Raw genomic sequence first — 24,821 nt, forward strand, 5'->3', positions numbered from 1 at the left:
TTGAAATTCGAATATTTATGCATTCAAATTATTCACTCGAGCTTAGTAAATCTGCCCCTAGATATATATACTACACTCTGGTGCACTCAAATCCTACATCCATATTCAACAGTTTAAATGTAGGTAGATTAGTTCCCTACAACGCTCACACTTGTTTCGGGTGGGCCCCGATGCACCCCCGGACCTTTTGCTTAGATCACAAATTTCAATATGCATTCAATGGTAGACGGGTCACTCACCACTCCACTTATCTGGCCCGGGTGCAACTCCCCGAACCCGCAGCTTGGGGAGACTTTCACAGGCAATATAGAACCTTTTCGGCGTGCACTCTACGAATCAGCAGGCAGCGCTGAAGTTAAAAAATTTTATTTCCCAAACAATCCTCTTCCTAACACGTTTCGTGTGGTCCCATATGAGTACGTGTGGGATCACACGAAACGCGTTAGGAGTGCAAAAGGTTCTATATTGGCTACTAAAACCATACCATTGGCTTCATTTATATAGGGATACAAGTTGACATTTTTCTTCACTTCTCTTAAATTTTTTTAAAAAGAAGTTAGAAAGAATGTTCTACTTTACTTTTGTAAAAAGTTATGATTTTTTTACAACTTGAAGGAGGAAGCCATTTCCTGATATTTAGGAAACGGTTTCCTCCATTGGAAAATTACAGTTCATTCTTACTTTAAGAAGGAATTCTTTTCAGGATCAGAATGAGTAACCTACAAGACTGTATATTTACACCGCTGCTTGAACCAGGGCGGGAACTAGGGCTAGGCAGAAGAGGCATGCCTAGGGCACAGCTCTGTAGGTGGCACTGGGCATGTACCACCTCTTTCGCTAAATCCCTAGTTTAGAGTCATGGAGGATCACTGAACCCCCTTCCTAGGTCGCATTTCTCACTCCACACTCATCACAATATCTCTCATGTGCTTGAATGGGTGTGTGTGCTGATCCAATCAGCAGCAGCCTTGGGCGCAACTTTTGCTTGGCCCAGCTTTGGCTTCCGCAACACTGATTTAGGGCAACAGCCCAAAAAAACTAAGAACCAAAGCATTGGATATTGCCCATTGTATTCAATATCTGTAAGGGGCATGAGATTACCTGTGCAGCTGGGACACCCGCCGCATGGTCCTTGAGCTGGCGCTGGCGCCATCTTTGATTCTAGGGCGTGGCGCGCCTGTGCGCCTCTTAAAGGCGCAGGCACGCTGGCGCCTTTAACGCGCCAGCACGTTTTTGACGCCCGTTTGGCGCAAAATTTGAATCTATATAAGGCCCATTCTGTCTCCCAGCCAGTGCCCGTGATAGGACTTGTTTCCTGGTGCTTCTGAGCCTTAGTGCATCTGTTCCTGTTATTCTGTATCTTGATTATCCGTGTTTGACCCTGCCTGTATCCTGACTACTCTGAACTCTGTATTCTGACCCTTGCCTGCCTACGACAACATTTCCTGTTTAACCCCTTGATGGACAACCCGGTTTGACCCTTGCCTGCCTGACGATTCTGATATCCGCCTGCCTCGACCCAGCCTGTCTGACCATCCTTCTGCCTAATCCTTTTGTACCGTGACCTTCGGCCCAAAAATACTTTGCTAACAGCCGTGCCCCTTCGCCAGCCAGAACATCTTGCCTTGCACCCCTCGTTAAGTCCAGGTGGCACCCAAGTAAGCTGAGGGCTCCTCCCGAAGCCCAACGGTGGTCACACTACTGGTGAAGCCGAGACCAGGGTGCTTGGCATTTGTTCTGGTATCAGGTGCCGGTCGTGACAATATCATTCACCTCCAAACTCTTGTTGATTCATACAAAGAGCAATGGGGTAGGCATTTCAGACGTTTTGGGCTCAAGTCATGGGTTACTAATAAATATGACACCAGTGAATATGTATTGATTTTATAGGGCATCACACAAAATACCCTGGTCTTTTTTTTAGTAATGATCTAGAAAAAAGAATAAATTGTTACTTCCAAATAAAACATATGAAAGAATCCTTTATTTTTCAAATAAATGTTGATGCAAAATGTATTCTGCCGCACACAAAGCATTAACAATATTGTTTATCCAATACCAAATATTTGCTTTTGACCTCAAATTGTCTGTAATCCAAGAGGATAAGAGGTTTGAATACGGACAGGTTTACATAAATATCTGACATGACTACATTATGAATTTTTTTTTCTTGTTTTGGACACTGCCTTATTTAAAAAAAAAGTCCAAATTATGACAATAGACACAAGAGTGCAATAAAAAGGAAATTTAAAATCCACAGTGTCTTTTCCACTTCAGATTCTCTGCCCTTGTCCTTCTCTGCTGTAGCTCCACACTAAACAGATTCCATATACCTTAGGTAGGTAGACTTACATTTCTGGGCAGACCTGAAGGTGCCTGGGGTTAAATGAGCAGTGGCTGGAAAGGAAAGGCATAAGTCAGTTACCACTGGCTATTTGGATTATTGGTTCCAGTTAGTCTTCAAAGGCACAGACAGGTTTATTTGTAAATAGTTCCACATACAGTATACAATAATCTAAATAGATACAACATGATTTGTAATGCAAAACTGACATTTGGACATTAACATTTTACAAGCTACCATTTACCAGTATTACCACTAAAAATAAGAATGTCCCCAAAGTTAAAGGCAGCTTGTCAAATATTCTATAATAATAATAGAATAGGTTCAGGACTGGTGTAAAGGTTTTTCCCGTTATAGTAACAGACAGGAAGGCAACACCAGTTCAGTAACTGACACAACTCTTATGTCAATGCCAGCTCTTAAGTCAATATTCTGTCAATAAACCAATATGGGTCAACTCGGTACCTGGCTGAACTTAACACCCTTAATTCAACTGAACTGTTCTTCTATCACTAAGGCAATAACAGCCCAGCTCAGTAACTATCTGAACTCTTGTCAATGTTCTTCTGTCACTAAAGCAGTAAGAGTCCAGCTCAGTAACTGATCCTACTCTTGCCAATATTCTTCTGTCACTCACACAATTACAGTTCAGCTCAGTAACTGATCCTACTCATGTCAATGTTCTTGTCACTAAAGCAGTAAGAGTCCAGCTCAGTAACTGACCCAACTCTTGTCAATGTTATTCTATCACTAAAGCAGTAAGAGTCCAGCTCAGTAACTGATCCTACGCTTGTCAATGTTCTTGTCACTAAAGCAGTAAGAGTCCAGCTCAGTACCTCACCCAACTCTTGTCAATGTTATTCTATCACAAAAGCAGTAAGAGTCCAGCTCAGTAACTGACCCAACTCTTGTCAATGTTCTTCTGTCACTAACGCAATTACAGTTCAGCTCAGTAACTGACCCGACTCTTGTCAATGTTCTTCTGTCACTAACGCAATTACAGTTCAGCTCAGTAACTGACCCAACTCTTGTCAATGTTCTTCTGTCACTAACGCAATAACAGTCCAGCTCAGTAACTATCTCAACTCTTGTCAATTTTCTTCTGTCACTAAAGCAATAAGAGTCCAGCTCAGTAACTGACCCAACTCTTGTCAATGTTCTTGTCACTAACTCAATTACAGTTCAGCTCAGTAACTGACCCGACTCTTGTCAATGTTCTTGTCACTAAAGCAGTAAGAGTCCAGCTCAGTAACTTATCCTACTCTTGTCAATGTTCTTGTCACTAAAGCAATGAGTCCAGCTCAGTAACTAATCCAACCCTTAAGTCAATGGGGCAAATTCACTAAGATGCGAAGTGCCGAACGCTAGCGTTAATTCGCTAGCGTTTGGCATTTTCGCTACTGCGCAAATTCACTAACGAACGCTGGCATGGTTTCGATAGTGTTACTTCGCAACCTTACGCCAGGCGAAGTTTCGTTAGCGACGTAACTACGCAAATTCACTAACTTGCGCAGTGTACTGAACGCTACCTTTTACGCTAGACTTCCTTCGCCACCTCAGACCTGGCGAAGCGCAATAGAGTAGATAGGGATTGTTTCAAAAAAAGTCAATTTTTTTTCTAAGTCCCAAAAAACGCTGGCGTGTTTTCTACATGATGGCTGATAGGCTGAAAAAGATCGAAATTTTTTTGGGGCTCCCCTTCCTCCCCCCTACATTTCCTGACTCATGGCAACTTACCTAGACAGTGGGCACATGTGTAGGGCAAAATAAAATTTTTATTTGCAGATTTGAAGGTTTTCTAGGCATTTGTAGTGCAGATACGTGTTCCTCCATTGAAATTTGAATTTCGCGCCGTATGCAAATTAGCCTTCGCTAGCGTAACTTCGCTTTATATAGCGAATCAACGCTAGCGCAACTCAACAACCTTACGCTACCCCTGTGCGCAACTTCGGATTTTAGTGAATTTGCGGAGCCCTGGCGAAACTACGCCTGGCGCAACTTCGCATCTTAGTGAATTTGCCCCAATGTTTCTCTGCCACCTAAGCAACAGAAACCAATTAAGCAACTAATCCAACTGCCTAGGCTATAAATTAATTGTAACTATTTTTCTATCAATAAATCAATAGCAGTCACACAAAGTAACTCCCTCTCTTTGAGCTCAAATCCATTGTTCTTCTGAAGTAATAACAGTCCACCTCAGTAATTGTCCAAGTTCCTCTACAGGGAACAGCTGGTTTTCTTTTAATTACTATATGTAACCATAAAAATATGGCACAGACGGTTCACCGTGTTACTCTAGTTAAATTTTTTTACACATTTTTTTTAATTGAAAAGAGTGCTGTGATGTGACAATAGTGCATATCACATGATCTGGATGATGTAAAAACAGTGCTTATTTTTTTTAAAATTACAATAGATTTGCAATTTTGATACATTATATATTTTTTGTAATAAACAAGAAAACCTTTTTTTTTTGTTACAGTTCCATTTTACCTCATATGGGGCCTCCCACTCCGTCCTTCTGAAACGCTGACACAAACCTGCCTGTAAAGAGAGGGGGAAGACAAAAGCTGTGATGCAAGGTTTACGTGGTTTATTCTTCAGTGTTTCAATCCTTATTGGGATCCTCATCATAAACCACTAACAAAATATGACTAACCAAGTGTGGTGAGTGCAGACTGTCGGTATATTTGGTCTTTTATTAACTAAGCACAACTGAACTGAACTGTTCTTCTATCACTAAGGCAATAACAGCCCAGCTCAGTAACTATCTGAACTCTTGTCAATTTTCTTCTGTCACTAAAGCAATAAGAGTCCAGCTCAGTAACTGACCCAACTCTTGTCAATGTTCTTGTCACTAAAGCAGTAAGAGTCCAGCTCAGTAACTGACCCAACTCTTGTCAATGTTATTCTATCACTAAAGCAGTAAGAGTCCAGCTCAGTAACTGATCCTACGCTTGTCAATGTTCTTGTCACTAAAGCAGTAAGAGTCCAGCTCAGTAACTGATCCTACTCTTGTCAATGTTATTCTATCACTAAAGCAGTAAGAGTCCAGCTCAGTAACTGATCCTACGCTTGTCAATGTTCTTGTCACTAAAGCAGTAAGAGTCCAGCTCAGTAACTGACCCAACTCTTGTCAATGTTATTCTATCACTAAAGCAGTAAGAGTCCAGCTCAGTAACTGATCCTACGCTTGTCAATGTTCTTGTCACTAAAGCAGTAAGAGTCCAGCTCAGTAACTGATCCTACTCTTGTCAATGTTCTTGTCACTAAAGCAGTAAGAGTCCAGCTCAGTACCTCACCCAACTCTTGTCAATGTTATTCTATCACAAAAGCAGTAAGAGTCCAGCTCAGTAACTGACCCAACTCTTGTCAATGTTCTTCTGTCACTAACGCAATTACAGTTCAGCTCAGTAACTGACCCGACTCTTGTCTATGTTCTTCTGTCACTAACGCAATAACAGTCCAGCTCAGTAACTATCTCAACTCGTGTCAATTTTCTTCAGTCACTAAAGCAATAAGAGTCCAGCTCAGTAACTGATCCTACTCTTGTCAATGTTCTTGTCACTAAAGCAGTAAGAGTCCAGCTCAGTAACTGATCCTACTCTTGTCAATGTTATTCTATCACTAAAGCAGTAAGAGTCCAGCTCAGTAACTGATCCTACTCTTGTCAATGTTCTTGTCACTAAAGCAGTAAGAGTCCAGCTCAGTAACTGATCCTACTCTTGTCAATGTTCTTGTCACTAAAGCAGTAAGAGTCCAGCTCAGTAACTGATCCTACTCTTGTCAATGTTCTTGTCACTAAAGCAATAAGAGTCAAGCTCAGTAACTAATCCAACCCTTAAGTCAATGTTTCTCTGCCACCTAAGCAACAGAAACCAATTAAGCAACTAATGCAAATGCCCAGGCTATAAATTAATTGTAACTATTTTTCTATCAATAAATCAATAGCAGTCCAGCTTGGTAGCAACTGACACAAAGTAACTCCCTCTCTTTGAGCTCAAATCCATTGTTCTTCTGAAGTAATAACAGTCCACCTCAGTAATTGTCCAAGTTCCTCTACAGGGAACAGCTGGTTTTCTTTTAATTACTACATGTAACCATAACAATATGGCAGACGGTTTGCCGTGTTACTCTAGTTACATTTTTTTACACATTTTTTTTAATTGAAAAGAGTGTTGTGATGTGACAATAGTGCATATCACATGATCTGGATGATGTAAAAACAGTGCTTATTTTTTTTAAAATTACAATAGATTTGCAATTTTGATACATTATATATTTTTTGTAATAAACAAGAAAACCTTTTTTTTTTGTTACAGTTCCATTTTACCTCATATGGGGCCTCCGTCCTTCTGCAACACTGACACAAACCTGCCTGTAAAGAGAGGGGGAAGACAAAAAGCTGTGATGCAAGGTTTACGTGGTTTATTCTTCAGTGTTTCAATCCTTATTGGGATCCTCATCATAAACCACTAGCAAAATATGACTAACCAAGTGCAGTGAGTGCAGACTGTCTTTATATTTGGTCTTTTATTAACTAAGCACAATATGTATGCTATTGTATTGTCCCTCCTTGATACCATTTCTATTCAGAAGCTCTGGGTACATTTATAGTAATATAAATAAAATAATAATAAATATAATAAATAGTCAAACTTTCCACACCTACATATACTATGATTTACTTATATAGGAAACACTTACTCTGAGGTTGCGTTGCCAGGTAGATACGCTCATAATATATGTTATACTGTTAAACAGCCAGGAAGCCATGGAGAACTAAGAAAAATATGTATGCTGGATTAGTTTGATGGTTATAAAGCAGGGTTGATGCCAGTCAAGTAGTTATCAAATAAAACTAATGTTAGTGTCTAGAGCCGTTCTCTGTATCTAGAGGTTAGCCTCTTGGTATACTGATGGCCACCCACAAGTACCAGTATTTACTGAATACCTTTTGGTGGCTGTCTGGTTGTGCCCACCCAGGACCACAACCACGGGATTATTATTGAAGAGAGGGGTGTCCTGAGGTGTAAAAGAGTAATTCACAGGCCGTGAAAGGGAGTTGGCTTGTTGAGAGAGAGTGGAATTTAAGTCAATCATGGGTGCAGTCTTGGCATAACTGGGGAGTGGCCAGGGGATCAGAGCCATGGTAGAGCATACAAAGGGCATTATTTCTATTGGGCCCTGATTTTAGGTCCACCACCTGGGGGGGGGGGGCAAGTAACCAGTGGGTTTATATTTGAGGACCCCTGTGGAGTAGGGCCATGCTAAGTGTGTAGTATGGGGCCACAAGATAACTGATGGCAGTCCTGTGGCACTAGGAAGGATGACAGAAAGACAATTTACAACATTAGAACTTTGGGAGATCAGGGACAATAATTACACATGGTTACGGTCATTAGGAACTCATAGAGCGAGATGTTCTGAGTCTTTACTTGACTTAAAAAATTCTATTAATTTTAACTATTAAGAAAAAAATACATAGATAAGTCATTGGCTATGTTGACTGACCCTTACCAAGAAAGTACACAGTTTCTCCATGCGCACAGGGCTAGTCATTTCTCCAGACCCTGCAAGACATACGTTCACAGATGACACCACAGAATATAGTTCTAGAAAACTCGACCTAGATAATGAATGTAAAAAGCTACAATATTCATTATATGACTATAACTAACATTAGCGGCCATTAATATGTATGTGCCGAAGTTTCATAAGAGGGTCACTAAGGGCTGGTACATCCTCTCATTACGGAAGCATTCTGCACAGACAGGTGAAGCAGGCTTACACTTGTACTTACACGTATATATACAAACAAAGTGTATATCTGTTGGGTCCAATGCTCGATGTTACACACAGTGGAAGTATATAATAATAGTATTGTTAGCTTCTACATTAAAGGCTATCACTTTTATATCATTTGTTCATGGCAGTTTATAACCATGACATTTTTACTTCTGTGTAGGTGCCCCACTTTAAGTATGAGCACCCCGAGACATCCATTGTAGACTCCCAGAATCTGGATCAGGAGGGTGGTAGCACCTCACTGAAGGGTTCAAGACTATCAGTCACCTGATGACATGATAAACTTGATGTGCTGTAGCTTGTCTTCCACCAACTTGGGGTCTTTCTTCTCAGCCTCACTGAAGAGGAACACGTCCTCAGCCAGATTCTTCATATCAGGCTGCGTCTCCAGGATTTGGAACTTTTCTCCATACCCACTGCTGTCAAGATCATCAATCAGCACTATGACATTCTTCTTCCCTTTTAGAATAAACTCTTGGTTAGAGCTGTGAGGAAGCACATAATCCTTCGCTAGCAAGAATTTTACACGATTTAGAGGAAAATGCATTGTGGAGAGGGATGGGTATGGCAAACTGTGCCAATTTATTTGCACAGTTATTTCTTCCTTCCAACCTCATCCCTACAATCTTTTGGTCTCACCTAAAGCATCAAAAAGCTCCTTAAGTTCTTCATCATAAAGCGAGTCGGTGACATTTGTGATATTTATCCTGCCTTCATGTTTTGTGTGATAAAGCACAGCAAAATTGCACTTGTGGATCTCCTCCATGAACTCATAACGATTGCTATTTGATATATAAAAGGGCTTGGTCTCTTTCACAAGGTCTTTGAAGGTATCTCCTCTGAGTTGCTCCATAAACCAATCATAATTACTCTGAGCTGAACGAGAGAAAAGTCTCACAGACAGACAGGGCGTGGCCACTGAATGACCACACATCTACATTGGAGAAGAGATACAATGGAAAACAGACTCAGTATTCGTTTTTTTATTAGTTTTATGATGTATAGCTAAGAATTTGTGTCTAAAAATGCTACAAATTGTATGCTATGCCATCAATGGTACATATATAAGCACTTCAGAGAGTTAGCTTCTCTCTGAAGGTGTTTGACCTAATAGCGTCTGAAATCAGAGCATTACAAACGAGAAAATAAGTAGCGGCAGTGTAAAAAAATAATAATTTATAGACATAGCAATTTGGGCATAAAGCCTAGTACATGGCTCAGCTTACGCCTCGTGTTGAGCAGTGTCACCAAAGGTCTCTGAAATATTACTTATTTTGTAACTCCATAACAGGTTTGTATAAAGTGCTTTGAAGAGATCATTGTTCTACGATATTGCTCAACACTGGCTTAAGCAATGCCCTTTAATGCAGGTAGAACCTCCAATGAGAATTCTTCCTACTTTTTGCACAAGGTTCCTCTGCATCCTGCACCCGCCGGCTCTCCCTAACTTCTCCATAAGATCAATGTGCAAGGGGGTTGGTAGGGACCTTCTACATGCTGCCCCCAGCCTGCCCCTCATGAATATAGGGTTGCTGAATGCAATCAGCACTGTATTCACTCAGGCCTGGCAGATTTTTATTTCTGAATGCAGGCAGCAATGTATTTATCTAGGCCTGGCTTTTTTTTTTTTTTTTACTTCTGAATGTAGGCAGCACTGTATTCACCCAGGCCATGCAGGTTTTTTATTCTGAATGCAGGCAGTGCTGTATTCATGAGGGCAGCAGTTTGTTGCTGAGCACAGATACATGTGGCAGTTCAAAGAAAATGGAAGGTACTGTGCAAAGAAATGGCAGACGCTACTTATTTTTTTTTTAACTTTGCACCCTGTCTTCTAGTGTCCTGCACCAGGTCAGGTTTTGGCCAGAAAGTCCCAGATTCCCTAACCATGTGGGTGGTCCGTGAGTACCCTGCCTGAGAACCTGGGATAATTGCAGGCTTACATTCCCTACCTCCCTGAGTAAAAAGGGGAGGACTAGAGGCAGCTGATCTAGATGAGCTAGAGTGATGTCACTTCTGGTTTTGTGGGTCCCCAGGCCAGGTTAAAGGTGAACTATCGCAAAAATTATATAAGAAACTTTCTCAATACAATCAAATAAAAATTCTGTACCGTTTCTAAAATAATAATTCTCTTCACTATTCATCTCTCAGAATCTGTTTTTCTTCATTCTCTCTCCATGCAGCAGTTGGGTGTCAGATATTAATTGACGTTAGATGCAATATATCTTATAGGGGGGCTCCTTTTGCCTAGAAGATGAATTAGAGCTCACGCTATTAAAATCACCAGAAATCCTGTCTCTCTACATGCAGGATTTGTGCAAAAGGCAGTTGTTTGATTTTGTTTGTGCCGGAGTCAGTTATTTGAGTGAGCTCTAATTCATCTGCTAGGAAAGGGAACCCCCCTATAAGATATATTAGATCTAACTGTCAATGAATATCTCACACCCACCTCCTGCAAGAAGACAGAATGAAGATAAACAGATGCTGAGAGAATGATACTGAAGATAAACTTGATTATTTCAGAAAGGATGCAGAATATTTAATTGATTGTGTTTAGAAAGTTTATTATTTCAGTATGATGAAGCTTATATCACATTTTCATTATCACGATAGTTCCCCTTTAGAGTTGCAGGAAAGGACTAGGTGGGCTTATAGTAGGTCAGTGGATCTGAAGTACTTGCTAAATTACCGATTAGGCTTGCCTGCTTTGAGAGATGGGGAGTTAAATGGAAGGATTTACATATGGTATACATAGAGTATTATAACCTAACTGTGTTTCTTTCATACTACACTTCATAATGAAAGGAGAACTAGAGCTCAACAAAGAATTACGCTATAAATGCTGCACTTTATATTTTGGGGTTCTACACCAGTTCAAAGCCACCTCAACCCTTTAGCAGTAAAGATCCGTGCCCCCAAAGATGCCCCCAGTAGCTCCCCATCTTCTTTTCTGCACTTGCATAGGGAACTCTGCCTGAGCTTTGGGCACTATACTGTATATAGAGTATATAATAGACATTTCTGGCTACCAGGCTGAATAGTATTTTATTCAGATTCATATTACAGTATAGAAACTTGTGCAGTCTGCATCAGAAACAATTGGCCTTGTGTATTCTAAATTGTGAACACCCCCTAAGCTTAGCTTCATAAAAAACAAGGCTAAAAATGCCATACTTTATATAATGACCTTATTGCAGCAGCCTAAAGTTTCTGTCATATCCACTCACCCTGGTGGTCTAGTGGCCGGCGGGGACGGCAGCCGCATGGTCCCTTTCTCCCTGGTGCCGGTCTCTCCTATGACGCGCGCAGCATGCACTTCCGGGTTTTACGCAGCAGCATTATGATGTCATTGCACATTGGCGCAAAATTCAAACGGTATTTAAAGGGATTTTGGATTTTTAGTAGTTGTCCGTTGCTAGGTCTAACTTGTTTAATCCATGGGTGTTATCCTACGTGAATCCTTAGTTTATCCTGGTATTGACCCCTGCCTGCATGCTTGACTACTCTGAACTCTACAATCCTGATCCTAGCCTGTCTGAACCTTCCCTGTACCGACCCGGCCTGTCTGACCACCATGTTCTGTTTGGTTCCTCCTGAGTTGTGTGGCCTTCCTTCTAAAATCCTTGGTAAACAATTGTGCCCCTTTGCTCGTCCAGAACTCTTGCTTGGCTCCTCTCTTATTAAGACCTGGTGGCATCTGATTAGCGGAGGGCTCCTCCCGAAGTGAAAGGCGGCTGCTACAGGCGGAAGTAGAGCAGAGACCATGGAGCCTAGCACTTGTCACCGGGGGTCACCATCTTGGAAAGTGTCTGTGACACTCACATGCTCAGTGGGCTCTGATTGGCTGTTGAGAAGCTAAGCTTAGGGGTCGTTACTAATTATCCAGCAGAAAATGAGCTTCCCTGGCTGTAATATAAGCTGATGCTACAGGTTTGCTGATTATTAAATTCTGATGCTAATTGCACTGGTTTCTGTGCTGCCATGTAGTAATTATCTGTATTAATTACTAATCAGCCTTATATTGTGACATTTCTATTCTATGTGTACTGTATATTGTGAGTGGGTCCCTAAGCTCAGTAAGTGACAGCAGCACAGAGCATGTGCAGTGAATCAGCAGAAAAGAAGATGGGGAGCTACTGGGGCATCTTTGGAGACACAGATCTTTACTGCTAAAGGGCTGTGGTTGCCTTGGGCTGGTACAGAAGCACAAAACATCATGTACAACATTTCTAGCCTACTTCTTTAGTTAAACTTTACTTCTCCTTTAGAAGTAGCTCAGAGAACATTGAGCATGTGCAGTGCCACTGGCACTCAAATAATAGCCTAACAAGATTCAAGATGGGGAGCTGCTGGGGACAACTTTTAAGGCCTGGGTCATTACTATTATATGGATGCTGAACCCCTGAGCTGGTACAGTCTGAGTTCAGTATATAAAACACATCATTCCGAGACATTTTCTTTTTTAGGGTTTAGTTCACCTTATTCTGATCTGAGTTTATAATACAATGGCCTCAACAGGGTGTTGCAATGGAACAGCAGGGCAAGACACAGTTCACCCAAAATAAGTTGGTTTTACCCTACAGAAAAGAATCCTAGTGGCATCAGGAGGCAATTAATACAGACTAATTGTTCAGCATATAAAGGGAATTGTATCCAAGCAGTAAATGAAATCAGTGTCATTACTATACCCAACTTGCAGCGAAGTAGATTAAAGCTCCCAGGATACTAAAAGGGAAGAGAAACAGCAACACCATCACTGAGAGGAAGGAGATCTGAGGAAACAAAAATATATTATTCAAATTGCTCTTCAAATTCTGTCATTATTATTAGAAGGGCAGCTCACAGGTAAGATAAGCTGAATTACCTTAAAGGGGTTGTTCACCTTTAAATTATCTTTTAGTGTGACATAGAGAGTGATATTCTGAGACAATTTGCAATTGGTTTTAATTTTTTATTATTTGTGGTTTTTGAGTTATTTCGTTTTTTTATTCAGCAGTTTGCAATTTCAGCCATCTGGTTGCTAGAGTCCAAATTCCCCTAGCAACCATTCAGAGATATGATTTAGAGACTGGAATATGAATAGGAGAGAGGGCTGAATAGAAGGCTCAGCAATAAAAAGTAGCAATAACAATACATTTGTAGCCGTACAGAGCATTTGTTTTTTTTTTAGATGGGGTCAGTGACCCCCATTTGAAAGTTGGGAAGAGTAAGAAGAAAAAGGCAAATAACTATAAAAAATAAATAATAAAAACCAATTCAACAGTTGCTTAGAAGTAGACAGTCTATAACATACTTTAAAGGGGTGGTTCACCTTTAAGGTAACTTTTATTATGTTATAGAACGGCCAATTCTAAGCAACTTTTCAATTTTTTTGCCAGATTGCTTAAAGGGGTCGTTCACCTTTCAAGAGTATGTTATAGAATGGTCAATTCTAAGAAACTTTTCAATTGGTCTTCAATATATATTTTTTTATCGTTTTTGAATTATTTGCCTTCTTCTTCTGCATCTTACCAGCTTTCATATGGGGAGGTCACTGACCCCGTCTAAAATCAAAATGCTCTGTAAGGCTACACATGTAATGCTATTGCTACTCTTTCTATTTAGTCCTCTCCTATTTAGATTCCAGCCTCTTGTTCAAATCAGTGCATGGTTACTGGGGTAATTTGGCCCCTAGCAACGAGATTGCTGAAATTGCAAATTGAACAGCTGCTGAATAAAAAGCTAAATAACTAAAAATGAAAACCGGTTGCAAATTGTCTCAGAATATCTCTCTCTCTACATCATACTTACAGTTATCTAAAAGGTGAACAACCCCTTTAAGCCTGAACTAACATTGGGTTTTACTAGATAGTTTGCAACTGTCATCCAAGCAACTTGCTCTCAGCAGGCCCTGGTGCACTCACCCCTGCAACCCTCGTAGTTTCATCACTGCAGATTATGGGGGTTGCTCTGCCGCTCGCTCTTTGACACTCCCCCAGTGATGAATTTATGAGTTGGTTACAAGTGTATCTCAATAAATCCCTATTTTTTCTTTATAGCTGGTGCCTTGTTTCGTAAGCCAAGTCTATGGTCTGCCTAACTGTCACCTGACCATTTCCCTGAGTTGGCTGAATTTGTCTCATATTTCTTACCAATCTCTCTCCAAGAGTGAAGTGACGTCTGTTGGGTCCTGTGAATAAACCCAAAAGCAAATCAGTCAAATCATATACCGACACTTTCCTCGGATCTTCCTGTACCAGATTCATGATGCAGCGGAACTATTTTCCCCCCGACTTTGAAAGAATTCAGTGCAATTGGCTGCACCATGATCCAGGGGCCACAACTGCACAGATGGGGGGGGGGGGGTGGGCGATTTTCCCGACTAGTCTGGACTAGAACTTTTTGAAATACTTTTCCAGATGAGGAAACACACGCATTATTAGATGCATTTGCTTCTCTAGATGTAGTGCGCAAACAGTCATGTTTTTTTCCCCCACAATGCATTAGTGTATCCCCAGTATTCTGGCGTTATTGCAGCTGCAAGGGGGAAATTCTGCTGATGCAATTGTACTGCACTTATTGCTATTGCGGCCCATTTGCCAAAGTTATCAATTGCCTGTAAGCTTGGTCATAAATCGGGTGCAATTCCACTGAATGTGCCTGACCGATGCCGACTTCAATTCTGGGGTTCCTGCGGAGTTCAGTGTCGGAGTCTTATTTTTTTCGGCACAACTGAACTGCTGCAGCCTAGTCAGCAGGTGGCAGTATCTCCAGGGTTCCCCTGCATCACAAGGTGCAGCAGCGTTGCATTCAGAACGGAAGCAGAAAAAACTGAGCAGCGCCGAGCATGACTATTTTAACCCAAGTACTTTAAAGTAGGGAGGCACCGAATCCAGGATTCGGTCTTTTTTCAGCAGGATTCAGCTGAATCCTTCTGCCTGGCTGAACTGAATCCTAATTTGCATATGCAAATTAGGGGCAGGGATAAATATGGCGTGCTTTTTGTCACAAAACAAGGAAGTAAGATTTTGTTTCCCATTCCATCCCTAATTAGAATATGCAAATTAGGGGCAGGATGACTTTTTGTCACAAAACAAGGAAGTAAAAAAAAAATGTTTCCCCCTTCCCACCCCTAATTAGCATATGTAAATTAGGATTCAGATTCAGTTCGGCCGAATCTTCGCGAAGGATTCAGGGGTTCAGCCGAATCCAAAATAGTGGATTCAGTGCATCGCTACTTTTAAGGATAATATTATTTCCTTAAGTGACTGTGCAGGAAGTGCCAGAACCGCAACTGCACTTGCAGACGTAAATGAACCTTCATTGGCTGCAGGACACCCCCTATGGTAAGAGAATTCCATTAAGGCTACACATAATCCCTTACCATGGTTACTGTTGCTATCCATCCTTCAGAGCTTGGAACTGGCCCACGAGTCCTTGTCCCTCGGCTAAACAGAGAAATCACAGAGGTCATGAAATAGTAAAGGGATAGGGCTACTCACTTTGTCAAGCAGTTATTGGCTCCTCCTGCAGTTTTAGCTTTACTCAAACTTTCAATTTCTTTGTACAACCACAACCTAATGTGTCGCATTATATTCCCCTAACAGGCCATAGGGTTCAGCCACTCAATGAGAATATGAACTGGAACACTCCAAGCGTGACTGTAAAATAGAAGGTGCCCTGCCTCCCTTGTACAGAGAGATCCCATAAAACTATGGCAGCATATTTATTCCTCTGTACTAAGCACACTTCAGCAGGAACAGCCCTTAAGTTTGCTTATAGTCTGTACAGAGAGATACCATAAAACTATGGCAGCATAGGTATTCCCTGTACTAAGCACAATTCAGCAGGAACAGCCCCTAAGTTTGCTCATAGTCTGTACAGAGAGATTCCATAAAACAATGGCAGCATAGGTATTCCCCTGTACTAAGCACAATTCTGCAGGAACAGTCCCCTAAGTTTGCTCATAGTCTGTACAGAGAGATACCATAAAACTATGGCAGCATAGGTATTCCTCTGTACTAAGCACACTTCAGCAGGAACAGCCCTTAAGTTTGCTTATAGTCTGTACAGAGAGATACCATATAACTATGGCAGCATAGGTATTCCCTGTACTAAGCACAATTCAGCAGGAACAGTCCCCTAAGTTTGCTCATAGTCTGTACAGAGAGATCCCATAAAACTATGGCAGCATAGGTATCCCCTGTACTAAGCACAATTCAGCAGGAACAGTCCCCTAAGTTTGCTCATAGTCTGTACAGAGAGATCCCATAAAACTATGACAGCATAGGTATTCCTCTGTACTAAGCACAATTCAGCAGGAACAGCCCTTAAGTTTGCTTATAGTCTGTACAGAGAGATACCATATAACTATGGCAGCATAGGTATTCCCTGTACTAAGCACAATTCAGCAGGAACAGTCCCCTAAGTTTGCTCATAGTCTGTACAGAGAGATACCATAAAACTATGGCAGTATAGGTATTCCTCTGTACTAAGCACAATTCTGCAGGAACAGTCCCCTAAGTTTGCTCATAGTCTGTACAGAGAGATCCCATAAAACTATGACAGCATAGGTATCCCCTGTACTAAGCACAATTCAGCAGGAACAGTCCCCTAAGTTTGCTCATAGTCTGTACAGAGAGATCCCATAAAACTATGACAGCATAGGTATTCCTCTGTACTAAGCACAATTCAGCAGGAACAGCCCTTAAGTTTGCTTATAGTCTGTACAGAGAGATCCCATAAAACTATGGCAGCATAGGTATTCCCTGTACTAAGCACAATTCAGCAGGAACAGTCCCCTAAGTTTGCTCATAGTCTGTACAGAGAGATCCCATAAAACTATGGCAGCATAGGTATTCCCTGTACTAAGCACAATTCAGCAGGAACAGTCCCCTAAGTTCGCTTGTTTAAAGTTATACAGAAACGAATCATTTTCCACCCTAAGAAACAAGAGCAGTGTAACAAATACCCCATAGATACCCCATAGATACCAGACTCAGTGAGTGACGGGCTCAGAGAAGATTGAGGAGTCGGGTGAGAGCGGCGGTGCCCGGATGTGAGTGAGAGAGAAAGTGAAAGGGCGATGAGAGCGCACGGACTGAGGGCGGAAGAGAACAGGCGCAGAATCGACACAGACACGGGGCTTGATCTTATCATCAGCAGAATAATCAGTAATAGGGGTTATAAAACCAAATCCTAGAGACACTGAGACTGAATGTCCAGCTCTGTGCGCTTCTGTTCAGGAAAAGTAGTCCCACCCGCTGCCGCCGCCGAACCTTCATGTCACGCTACTTTAATGACTCGGGAATCAATTCGCCAAAGCCGCTGCCGCCCGAAAATGTCATTTTACTCCTTCAATTGGACTGTGTGTTTGACATTGGCGCGCAGCTTGTAGGGCGGCCTCTATATACAGTGATATTAGCGGGGCTGCTACTGGGGCTCGTGAGGGACACACGGGGAGGAATTGCGCCTAATGCAGCAAAGAACTGACAGGGAAATGGAACAGAGACAGGACCACTCTGAATCCAGAATTGGGCAAGAAAAGCTAAATGGGAAGAGAGGAAAACTAGAGAAAGAGAAGAAAAAGAGAACATGTCATGAGAGAGAGGATAAAGAAGAGGGGGGAGAAAAGAGAATTACAGAGAGTGAGGGGAGCGGGGCATGAACTGAAGGGACACACATTAAGGGTCAGGCCACACCAGCAGATTTGGGGAGATTAGTCGCCCTAGCGACAAATCTCTTCTTCGGGGCGACAATCTTCCCGAACTGCCTTCCCTCTGCCCTCTGAAAATCGTCTGGAGGAAGGCAAACGCGGCGCTTCGTTTTCCGCAATAGTCGCCCGAAGTCAGACCCTTTAGGGATACTGTCATTGGAAAAAAATGTAGGGATGCACCGAATCCACTATTTTGGATTCGGCTGAACCCCCGAATCCTTTGCGGAAGATTCGGCCGAATACCGAACCGAATCCGGACCCTAATTTGCATATGCTAATTAGGAGTGGGAAGGGGAAAACATTTTTTTTACTTCCTTGTTTTGTGACTAAAAGTCATGCAATTTCCTTCCCTGCCCCAGATTTGCATATGCAGATTCGGATTCCTGGATTCGGTGCATCCCTAAAAAAATGTTAATAGTGCTGCTCCAGCAGAATTCTGCACTGAAATCTGTTTCTCAAAAAAGCAAACAGATTTTTTTATATTTAATTTTGAATCTGACATGAGGCTAGACATATTTTCAGTTTCCCAGCTGCCCCCAGTCATGTGACTTGTGCTCTGATAAACTTCAGTCACTCTTTACTGCTGTACTGCAAGTTGGAGTGATATGGAGTGACCCCCCTCCCTTTCCCCCTCAGCAGCCAATGGGAAGGTAACCAGATAGCAGCTCCCTAACACAAGATAACAGCTGCCTGGTAGAGCTAAGAACATAACTCAATAGTAAAATCCAGGTCCCACTGAGACACATTCAGTTACATTGAGAAGGAAAAACAACAGCCTGCCAGAAAGCAGTCTTAAAGCACATGACCAGGAAAAATGACCTGAGATGGCCGCACCCCCATAGGCTAACATTGGGTTCGGTAGCTTTTAGGTGGTGAACTAGGGGGTGAAAGTTTTTTCTTAAAGAGACAGTACTTCGACTATCGAATAGTCGAACGATTTTTACTTTGAATCCTTCGATTCAAAGTCGTGGTCGAAGGTCGAAGTAGCCCATTCGATGGTTGAAGTAGCCCAAAAAACACTTCGAAATCCAAAGTTTTTTTACTTCGAATCCTTCACTCGAAGTTAATGAATTGGCCCTGTAATGTATATAATGTACGTGAGATTCCAGTACCTACTGAGTAATATTAGTGTCAGACTCTCCATGGTGCTTATACCACAAGCAAAGTTCCCCCGTTTTACACCTGTCAACCTAAAAAAATGATTTCAAATCCTATATCCTGAATCCTGAAATGTTGGAAGTGCAGAATGGAAAGTGAAAGTAAATGCTGCTCTGGCATAGAGGTGGGGCTTGTAATAAATAATTGAGAGCTGAGATTTTTAAATGCATTAATTATAGGTAGGGATGTTTTAATTAAAAAAAAAAAGAAATTGGGTTTCATGTTCAATTTGAAAATGACTTTTATTATACAGCTTTTAGGTCCCCTTTTAAAAGTGACACTTGAATAAGAGCTTTGTCTCAAATCATGTTGTGTAACTGGTCCCAGATAAATGGAAGTTGCAGTTTAAAAAGCATGGGTCCAGCCAATTATTTTGTCTATATTGTAAGCTTGCGGTATCCACAACAGACACTTCTTTAAGGCAGTTTATTTACACACAGGGGTGACCATTTCAGGATACAAAATACAAATCATAAAAATAAATCCTGCCCACTGGACACAACCTTCACACATTTGGTGAGTTCCCTCACTAAACTGGGCCCCTTGTGGACTACCAGTAAGAAAACCCATAAGTTGGGGTCACCCCTGTACTTGTGATACTTCCTTTTGGGGGATTGCTCAGCCTCCTGGCTTTTCCTCAATGTCTCACTCAGACAGACTCCCAGTCACTAGGTCACAGGTTCCCTCTGCTCATTGCAGTGGCAACAAGCACCCCCAGCCCCTCTAGGAGCTCCTCACACAGTTAGGACCTTCCTAATAGTCTCACTAGAATTAAATACATGTTGCTGTGGAAAGTGAGCTACAATACATGAGCTGGATTACTGGATTGGAGTTCCTTCCGGAATTGCTGTTCCTTCCGGAATACTCCATCTTCCAGAACCTGGCCACCATAGTCTTTAAACAGAGAAAACCTTCTCTGATTATTAACACCCTTCCTTGTGCCTACATCTCCTATTGAGGAGAAATTTAAGGGAAAACACACCTTTTTATCATTTTCTTTGGTCACTCTACCACAATTTATATAGATGCATCCTTCATCCTTACACAGAGGTGGGGGCAAATTTTCTCCACCACACTTCGCCAGGCGTTAATTTGCAACACATACGCTTATTTAACTAAATGCGAAGTTGCACCAGCAAAAATTTGTCAGCACTGACATTTTTAAGCAAACTGTCACTAGTCTTACTTTCTTCCTAGCGAAACTTCGTTAACACACTTATGCTTATGTCAATTTGAATAGGGCAGGTACATACAGGTCATTTATATGTCTTTATTAGAGATGTTGGTGCAAATGCTTGAAGTGGCCATTTATCATTAAAAATGTCCAAGGCAGCAAAATAAAGACAAAAGAGATCCTCTAATGCTCTAGACATGAGCCCACCCTAAAACAAATCTGTTATGAGCTTCAAATTGATAAAAAAAAAAAATAACCCCACTTTAAAATATGAAAAAAGACCAGCGGTTTGTCATTTTTTTTATGACTTTTCGGCAAGCAGGATATAATGTCACTGACTTAAGATTGTTGAGGACGTAGCTTCATCTTATCACTGGCGAAACAGACTCTGGCGAAAAGGATAACTTATTGGAAAGTTCGCACTTTGATGTAACAAGTAACAATCATTCGCCTGAGTGAAAATTTGCCTTGTGAAAGGGCGGTACACTTCATTAGTGATGAGTTCTTTCGCTAACAAATTTAGTAAATTGGCAATGTCCCTGCGAACTGTCAGTTTTGCAAATTTTTGCTAGCGATGGCCACTTCACCCCTTTGTGGTATGCCCCTTATTTTACCCAAATACCTGTGATTTGATGTCAAACAGCTGTTTGAAAACCGGATCCCTTTAAAAGCGAGCATTCATTCCTTTCTCTCTGCCTCAATTTACTTGAATTACAAAAAATAAACATTCTTGAATTTTAATAACTTTTCCCCATGGTGTTGTAGCTTATAATTGACCTTCACTGGAAATAGATAATCTCCAACCCTCCAAAATTAACCCTGGCCAAAGGACACACTGTTATACGTGAGAATATTGTTTTAAAAAAAAAAAATGCCCCCAATCTTTTTGATCTCCACCTATGGGAACTGCTGGAGTTTGGTCTTATTGGGATTAACATTTATATAACAAATATATTCAAAAAGCAATAACATTTCTTGCCCCCCCCCCAAGTTTTGTATCCGAACATGTACAGGACACTCATGATGCCAACCTGCAAAAACAGACAATACCAGAAATCTTCCCCAAAAGGCAGTTGTTGTACAAAAAGATCTGTTTCTGTTGAACAACAACCATATCCCCCTTCTTCTGAAAACGATACCCCCCCTCAAACAATGTAGGTCTCTATAAAAATATATTGCATAAAATGGCTCATTTGTAAACCCTGCTTCATGTAAATGAACCAATTTCATAAGAATGTACTTTTTTAGTAGTATGTGCCATTAGATAATCAGAAATACAAAATTGCCATTTTAGAAAATTCATATTATTCATATATTATTAAAGGTAAACACAAACAAACCAAACAAACAGATATATATATAAAAGTAAATATTGCCATATATATATATATATATATATATATATATATATATATATATATATATATATATATATATATATATATATATATATATATATATATATATATATATATTTATTGTGGTGGACTGGTCAGTCTATTCTGTCTATTCTGTTTACTATCATTTAAAAAGTCTATTTTACTGTTATACTGTGGGTCTTCTATATTTCCTTGCTCAGCTATTTGCAAAACCATATATCGATGCAAGCTAGGATGAAACCAAGAGGAACCTCTTCACAGAAACAGACTCGTGCTAAGAAGGTCACGACGGTTGTGGTTATGCCCCTCTGCACCTGTTTCCTGAAGAAGACTGCTATATTAAACCGCATAAAATACTTTTGCAGTTTGTACTTTTCCATTTGAAGCTATATAGCAAAACCGCAAGCTTACGGGGGTGTCATAACCCCCACTTAGCCTATATAACCTTTGTGTGCCTTAGAATAAAGCAGAAGAAGCATTTTTGTATACTGAACTGTCAGTGTCATTCCTTCTTATCAGCTAGCTGAACTTATTCACCACAATTTGGAAGGGACAGATACTCTCAGGACAAATTTCTGTCCATAACAATATATATATATATATATATATATCTATCTTTATTCTAGTTTGATATGAATTCTTTAATATGCCACTTAATTTGATATAAACTATCTGTTGCTCAAGTATTCATTTTGGGGGTATAGTTTTCCTTTAAATGTATGCACAATAATTGACCTAATTCTTGTGTTTCTTAGCCACCTACTTTAAAGGAGAAAGAAAGGTAAAATCAATAGGTGTACCAAGTTCTTGGGCATCACCCATTGATTCTGTTTAGTTATCTGCTACCCTGTGTCACACACGGCTTCCTAAATTCAGAACAAGTGCTAGGCTCCTTGGTCACGGCTCAATCTTCTGCCTGTAGCAGCCGCCTTTGGCCTCGGGAGAAGCCCTTAGCTACTCAGGTGCCACCAGGTCTTAACTTGAGAGGAGCAAAGCAAGTGTTCTGAATAAGCGAAAGGGCACGTATGTTTAACAAGGTTGGATGGAAGGCAACAGTTCAAGGAGTAGACAATAAGCGTGGTCAGGCAGGCCAGGGTCGTTACAGGCGGAGTTCAATCAGGGTCAGACAGGAAGTGGTTGGTACTGGCAGAGTTCAAGCAAGGTCAGACAGACCGGGGTCGGTACAGGGACCATTCAAGAATAGTCAGGCAGGCAAGAACAGTGAGGCAGGCAATGGCCAATAACAGCAAAGTTCAGAATAGTCAGACAGGTAGGGATCAAAACTGGGATATTCACAGACAAAATCTCACTCATTAAACTAATCAGATTAGACCTAACACACGCCCACAGCCCCTTTAAATACTTTGCATTCTGCACCACGGATGTGACAACATCACACACACAGCACGTAAAGCCGGGAAGTGTGCGATGCATGCGCCTTAGGAACCGGTTGCTGGTGATGAAAGACTAGAGCAAAATCTTGGGCAGTTCCATTAATAGGAGGGTGTGGAGGGCATAGCAGTAAGTTAATTGTGGAAAACACTCATTACAGTTTAGAGGATAGTGAGGAGATTAAAGAAGAGAAGTATTGTTCTTTAGCCATTGATAGCGCTCGATTGTAGCAGGAAAGCATGAACTAGAAGTGGATGAAGTCAGGATCAGTTTGTGACTTTCTCCACTGTCGTTCAGCTGATCTACTACATCTTCTGAGGTATCAAGTTAAACTAGTGTGCCAGGGTTGGAGTTTAGCTGGTCAACTGTGACTGCTGGCAGAAGGAACAAGGGAGTCAAGAGCTGTTGAAAGAGTGTTGTTGTAAAGATAAGCTGCCATATTTGGCACATATATAGAGTTAGTAAAGTTGGAAGGGTGACACGAGTGGCAGAATATATGATCAAGAGCATGAACCTCTATATGAGTAGGAGAGTCGGTCCACTGAGAGAGACCAAATTAAGTAGTTAACAAGAGGTGGCAGAAGAAGCAGAATTGTCAATGGGAATGTTAAAGCCACCTAAAATGAGAGCAGGTGTCTGCTGGACAGAAAGTATGGAAGCCAAGCAGCAAAGTGATCCAAGAAGGTAGAGTAGGGACCAGGGGATGATATATGAGAGCAACACAGAGAGAGATTATTGCAGATTGATCATTCAATCCAATGATCACTAGTTAGTAAACACTGAATAGTCACTGAGCATGTACAAGGTCACTGACTACAGCAAAAGGACCTTACACGTACACAAAAATGGAAAGCTTCACTTGTAGTTGCTGTAGTAAGCTCTGTGAGTCAAGTACATCAATTCTAGCATCATTTTTCCCATCTCCACATAATCAACCCTATTCACTGTTTTTCTTGAGGAATTCTCTATACACCAGTGCAGCATTGATATGCTATATATTTTGGACCTGTAATTATTGCATTACTAAATCATGTCTATGGGATGAACCTTCTGCTCCTTTATTTTGCATTTGTCAATGGAAATCTTACCCATTGAAGGGACTTCTTCACAACCTCCATCTTCATTATGCCTGGGCTTCCCCAACAACGGCGATGCACAGTAGGGTCACAGGAATAAAGTATCACCTGTATGGATGGACAGACAGAACAATGTATTCGACAGAAGTAAACAATAGGCAGATGGTAGTATAGATATGGGTGGGCTGACATTAGTATCTAATTTATATTAATTGCTCCCTTTCAAATACATGGCAGTCATTAGGGTGCGAGGTGTGTTGTGGGTTAAGTTTTTGTAGTTGGGATTTTAGATGGGTAGTAAACCCCTTGTTAAACTTGTGTGCAATAAATAGACATTGTGCTTAATGTACTTTTTGCCTGTTGTTTTGATTACAAAACATTGTTGTTTTTTTTAAGCCACTACATTATTTGGCACAGAATAAGCCCTGCATAATGGACTTCTGCTTATCTGTAAGGCAAAAATGGGTGATGGAGGGATATTGTTTATACAGAGCTTATATGTGTAGTTAAAGGGTGGTTCACATTTAAGATAAGTTTTAGTAAGTTATAAAATGGTTATTTCCAAGCAACTTTCCAATTGGCCTTCAATTTTTGAATTATTGACCTACATCATCTGACACTATCCAGCTTTGGGGGACGTTGACCCCATCTAAAAAAACATATGCCCTGTAAGACTGCAAATGTATTGTTATGTCTACTTTTTATTACTCATCTTTCTATTCAGGCCTCTCCTATTCATGTTCCAGTCTCTTAATCAAATCAATGCATGGTTGCTAGGGGAATTGGGACCCTAGTAAAC

The 24,821-nt window shown here is 41.0% G+C and overlaps 1 protein-coding gene across 9 annotated transcripts; it reads right to left on the reverse strand.

The window, feature by feature from the left end:
• Positions 1-1,962: 1,962 nt before the first annotated feature.
• MGC115316 (uncharacterized protein) lies at positions 1,963-24,124 on the reverse strand. Of its 9 annotated transcripts, none has more exons than XM_041575738.1 (11): positions 24,035-24,124; positions 15,513-15,576; positions 14,281-14,318; positions 12,838-12,921; positions 8,792-9,086; positions 8,420-8,611; positions 7,865-7,917; positions 7,052-7,126; positions 6,678-6,722; positions 4,838-4,888; positions 1,963-2,397 (listed from the first exon to the last, which is right to left on the reverse strand). In XM_041575738.1, exons 2-11 carry the CDS (start codon positions 15,532-15,534, stop codon positions 2,383-2,385), a joined length of 870 nt encoding a protein of 289 aa, XP_041431672.1. In that variant the 5' UTR covers positions 15,535-15,576; positions 24,035-24,124; the 3' UTR covers positions 1,963-2,382.
• Between the last annotated feature and the right edge of the window lie 697 nt (positions 24,125-24,821).

Source organism: Xenopus laevis, chromosome 9_10L (genome assembly GCF_017654675.1).
Source record: "Xenopus laevis strain J_2021 chromosome 9_10L, Xenopus_laevis_v10.1, whole genome shotgun sequence".
Classification (NCBI taxonomy): Eukaryota; Metazoa; Chordata; class Amphibia; order Anura; family Pipidae; genus Xenopus; species Xenopus laevis.